At 38.2% G+C, this 5,827-nt stretch overlaps 1 protein-coding gene across 1 annotated transcript; it reads right to left on the minus strand.

Annotated features, from left to right (window-relative positions):
- Positions 1-2,763: 2,763 nt before the first annotated feature.
- Positions 2,764-3,825, minus strand: LOC115792129 (GTPase IMAP family member 4-like). The gene has a single exon (XM_030746545.1). It carries the CDS (start codon positions 3,774-3,776, stop codon positions 2,883-2,885), a length of 894 nt encoding a protein of 297 aa, XP_030602405.1. The 5' UTR covers positions 3,777-3,825; the 3' UTR covers positions 2,764-2,882.
- Between the last annotated feature and the right edge of the window lie 2,002 nt (positions 3,826-5,827).

Genomic DNA, 5,827 nt, shown 5'->3' on the forward strand with positions numbered 1-5,827 from the left:
ATTCCTGCAGTTTAACTAATTGATGTGTGTCATCTGGATTCATTGATAGTTAAAGCTGAGTATCATCTGCATAACAATAAAAATTTATGCAATGGTTTCTAATAATACTGCCTAAGGGAAGCATGTATAATGTAAATAATATTGGTCCTAGCACAAAACCCTGTGGAACTCCATAATTAACATTAGTGTGTGAAGAAGACTCTCCATTTACATGAACAAATTGGAGTCTATTAGATAAATATGACTCAAACCACTGCAGTGCAGTACCTTTAATACCTATGGCATGCTCTAATCTCTGTAATAAAATGTTATGGTCAACAGTATCAAAAGCTGCATTGAGGTCCAACAGGACAAGGACAGAGATGAGTCCACTGTCAGAGGCTGTAAGAAGATCATTTGTAACCTTCACTAATGCTGTTTCTGTACTGTGATGAATTCTGAAACCTGACTGAAACTCCTCAAGTAAACCGTTCCTCTGCAGATGATCAGTTAGCTGTTTTACATCTACATCACAGCTGTTATCAAGAAGGCTCAGCAGCAACTTCACTTCCTGAGGGTTCTCAGGAAGAACAACTTGGACTCAAACCTGCTGCTGACCTTCTGCCACTCATCCATTGAGAGCCTGCTGACGGACTCTATCACAGTATGGTACAGCAGCTGCACTGAGGCAGACAGGGTCAGGCTTCAGAGGGTAGTCAACACAGCACAAAGAATCGTTGTCTGCCGCTCCCCTCCCTGATGGACATCAATACCTCCTGCTGCCTCAGCAGAGCTAAAAACATCACCAAGGACAGCTCATACCCTGGCTTTTAACTGTTTTACCCCTGCCCTCTGGCAGGCGCTACAGGTGCATCAAAGCCAGGACAAACAGACTCAAGAACAATTTCTTTGCCAGAGCAATCACCACCCTGAACTCACACACTCACCCACTCTAAACGTGCAATACCCACATCTCTGTGCAATATTATATTATTCATACAGAACAATATCTATCACTCTTATATTGTGTAATATCCAGTATTCATTCAGTAGTGCAATACTCACCATCTTCAATATTATGTGTATTATATGTAAACTTGTTTTATTTTTTACAAGGTATATATTTTATACATTTTATTTTGTGTAGATTATATACATTGTTTTATTTTCTGTATATTTGTAGAAGTTCTGATTTATATTTTAGAAAGTTTGACTTTCTAGTGCATGGCACTGAACAGGAGTGGCCTTCCAATCTTATTGTACATCCTGTATAATGACAATAAAGGGATTCTATTCTATTCTAAAGACTTGAATGCAGTGATCACACTGAGCCATCAGGTCTTCCTGTCAGCATGTTTATTTTAACGCATAAATGGAAAACTCTGAGTTTAATCACAAATTTTAACTGACCGAAAACAGACATTTTAACTTTACCTGAATGCTGCTGGTTGGCTCAGAGGTCACATGTCTTAATTTTTGTTTGCTGACAGATGTGGATCACAGCTGTCAGTACACACACACTCACTCACTCGTGTACTCACAAACACTCACACACACAATATTTATAATGAAATGTGATAAATATCTAATATGCTTGTTGGTTCTGCAGCAGCTGGTTTTTACTTTTGTCAGAAAATATATATATTCTTCATCTGTCAAGGACCAGGTGCACACAGACAGTTCTCGCAGTAAGGAGTTTAATTTCTTGCGAGAAAGGAGCAGAATACATACATAAGAATTTGCCTGCATGTACTTATCAGGAAAGGTGTGAGGAGCATTTTTATACACATGATTACATGCAAGCACATGACCTTCTATTACAGGAATGCAGGTAAGAAGGAAGCTGGCAGTTGATACAGTTTCACCAGCTGCACGTAGTCCTTGGTGAAGTACAGTCTGTTCAATGCAACTTTAAAAGATCATATAAGGTTTTCTTCCTCCCTTAGGCATTTTCTACTCATCAGCAGCAGTTCTGACAAACAACTTGTACATAAGCATGATTATTATAACTAGATGATTTATTATACAAACACAGAACTTATTTTCCTAACAACTTTCATCTAAATTAAAGTAAAAAAACTTCAAATCATGAGGACAAATAGATCATTAAACCCATGTATTTATTTGCAGAATAATATTTAATTAAACATGTCATTTTTATATAATTATTCAAGTGGCCTGAACAGAAATTGGCTGGCTAATGCAAAAGTCGGTAGAGTATATTTCCCAGAAAAAGGACATCAAAAATTTATGGCTAGAAAAATGGGCAAAAAACCCCAAAAAACTATTGGAACAACAATTTAACCTTTTGCTCTTTTTTCCTCTTCATTTAAAAAGTGAACATTTGAGATTAACAATGTCAAAAAGCAAAACAGGCAGACCCTCAACCAGTCAGGAGTTTAATTACACATGTGGCAAAAATAGACAAATTATTTTAGGTCAGAAAGAGATGCTGCATTTCAGTTATATGAAATTGAAAATACTGAAAGAATAAAACTCATCGCTTGGAGTTCATGTCAATACATATTAAATTTTTTGTTTCATGTTACTGGACAGAAATTTCCCCCTTTTTCATTTACTTGATCATGATTGTTTATTCAGCTGAATTTCATATGCACTAATTTATTTTCTTGAAGAGAGACTGAAGTTTTTCATGAGTCATGCATCATACCAGAAATGAAACTCAATGAGCATACAGACTTCTACAGCTTCAAAATACATTTACATAACCTGATGGGATTTTTTTTACAGTCAAGGAAGAATATCCCATTAATCAATGTCAGAAATCAGCCGGTAAGTAAAGCTAGAGTAATATCCCCAAATCAAACCCATAATAGCAACAACCTGTTACTAATCACTTTCCTGTAGTTTCATGCTAATGTGACTGAACTGCAGATAAAATATTATGAACCCTGACTGTCTCTGTTTTGACTCCTTTGTCTTACTAACACAGCAACACCTCCCGCTGCAGCTCCCACTGCAGCTCCCACTGCAGCTCCCACTGGACCCCCCACAGCTCCAATAGCACCTGCAACTGCAGCTTCAATACCAATTCCAGCAGCAGCTCCAGCAGCAAGTCCAGCAAACGCAGCACCTCCAACAATACCCCCCTCAATAAACTTGTTTTTTCTCTCAGCTTGTCTTCTTGCCTGTATGCGTGTCATCCCTGGATTTTCTCTCTGCAGTCGTTCCATCTCCTCTCTGATGGCTCTCTCTGCCTGTATGAACTTTTCATTGGTGTAGCACTTTCCTCCATTTAGTTGAAGCATTTTGTTGATTTTCTCCAGCAGCTCTCTGACCTGAGAGGGATCGTCATTTCTGCTATTAAGAGCATGATATCCTCCTTTACAGTGATGGATGAAGTCACTAAGAGCTGGATTTTTACCAATAAATGTTTCTATGGTGACTCCATCTGCTTCCAGATCATCTCCGTGGGTGAACAAGGCCAAAGTGTAACATGTTGATTCTTCTCCAAACAATTTCTGAATAGTTTTCAGTGCTTTTTGATCTTCTTTCATGAATCTGCTGACCTGGATCACAACCAGGAACACATGAGGACCAGGAGCAGCTAAAGAGATGCATGCAGCGATTTCTCTCTTCACCCCCTTTTTATCTCCAGTCTCAAGCAGACCTGGAGTATCAACTACAGTCAGCATTTGACCTTCAAATTCTCCTGTTTCCTTCTGACACTCTAATGTCACTGAGGAAGAAGATGGTTGAGACAGAAAAACTTTTCTTCCTAAGATGGTGTTTCCTGCTGCACTTTTCCCAGATCCAGATTTTCCAACAAGCACCATCCTGAGCTCTTCTAGTTCTGGTCCCTCTGTTGCCTCTGGTCCATCTGGTTCTTCTTCTATAGCTAAAGAATTTCACAGATATTTTACTTCTGTCGGTGTATTGTTCACATGCTGCTATTTTCTGTATCTAAAATAAAAGTTTTCACACAATGTAACACAGGCAACAAACCACTGTGATGTTTCTTTAGTTCTCTGCAGCCCAAACTGTGATAGGTGGACAGGTAAGCAGTCACAGTAACAGGCTGCTGGGATGAATCAATGAGAAACATCCTTAAATTGGGATGATGCATTTCATTAGAACACAAAGAGCTGCAGAAAGCCTTTAGAACTGACAACAGATATTTGACCTGTTGTCAGGAAGCTAGATTTGGTGCGTTGAGCACAACTTTGCTGATTATGAGAGACAGTTTACTGTGCAAGCTACAACATCCTACACCGAGAATGATTCACAGAAATGTTGTGATGTTTTTTACTGCAGCAAGTGAATCAAATCCAGACTGTAACACAGCTGTGTGCTTCTCTGTGGTTTCATTTTTAGCAGACAAGATTGATCAGGATCCACTCATACTGCTATTGCTACATGGCTCCCCCTAAGGTCATAAACACCTCCACAAGACATTGTTAAGAGGTGAGGCATATTCATCCACATCGATCTTTAGTTTTACTGTCAGAATGTGAAATTGTTTCTATGCTGGCTATTTTCCCCCAGAAATGGATATATTTCCTCCCTGACCAAACTACCAACTATTTCTACCACTTTGATTTGATGTTTATGCTGAAAAAATGGAGAACTTGTACTGGAAAGATCAGAGTTTAGAAAATGGTTTAAAACAAAAACAACTGAAAGCCAAATGCAGAATAAGATAGGAAAATATAAAGAAAGATATCCAAAGATAAAAACTAACTTAATTAATAACTGGAAATAAAGTTACTTGAATTGACTGCTTAGTTTTACTTACAATCAGAGGCTCTGTCTGTATATCAGGTGTGTTACTTGCTGCCATGTCTGTGATTTTGTGTCACTGCTGTCCTACTCCTGAATACTTAAAGATGATCCAAAAGGCCCCGAGCCTATGCTGAGCAAAAGGGGGCATGCCCAAATGAACCCTGTGTTGAGGCCTGTATCGTTTTCAAGAAAATCATGTGACAAAAGCTAAACGAGAGACCATTTTCTGAAATCACATGACTGCTTCTATATTCATTCAAATTGTTGAAAAAGACGTAGGAAACAGAGGAAGCGTTCTGGGTGATCTGAGTCTGATCCTCTGTTATAGCAGCATAATCTGATTCAGAAGCCCCTGTACAAATTAGAATTTCAGTTTCTGTGCAACCCTGCTTCTTCAGTCTTCTGTGAGATTTCCTAGGGCTGTGGAAGTTATCCCAAAAAGTATCACCTGAGACCCAACATTGTCAATTTTTTAATTCATGAATAAAAAGTAATAAAGCACCTCCACCCAAGCACTTCCTGTAACTGTTTAACCACAAACATACCAAACACTGTCTCTATGCAATACTGTATTACAGTGTTTTGTTGTCAGTGTTAGTTGTCAGTTATAATCATCAAAATGAAAAGAAATAAACATTTGAAATAACAGTCTGTGTAATGAATGAATATAACATACAAGTTTCACTTTTTGAATGGAATTACTGAAATAAATCAACTTTTTCATGATATTCTAATTTTACGACAGCACCTGTGTGTATGTGTGTATATATATATATGATCTGCAAAAACCTTTTTTCTCATTCTGAAGTGTTCTTATTGATTAGATCTGAGTTCGCAAAATAGAGTGAGAATCACAGACTTAAAACAAAGCAACAGGACAAACAGCAGCAGCAACATGTCAAAGCAGGTAACAAGGTGAAATTAAAAGAAACTGTGAGCTGTATCAGGCAGTTTGCCCTCAGGACGAATCATCTGCAGCTGGATGGAATCTACATCACTCTGTTTTCACTGGGGTTACCTGTGTGACCGGTTCCTGCCCCCACAGTCACTGAGAACTTTAAAACTGTAAATGACTTTTTCTTGATCTATTCATTGTTTAAAAATA

This window comes from Archocentrus centrarchus, chromosome 14, assembly GCF_007364275.1.
Source record: "Archocentrus centrarchus isolate MPI-CPG fArcCen1 chromosome 14, fArcCen1, whole genome shotgun sequence".
Lineage (NCBI taxonomy): Eukaryota > Metazoa > Chordata > Actinopteri > Cichliformes > Cichlidae > Archocentrus > Archocentrus centrarchus.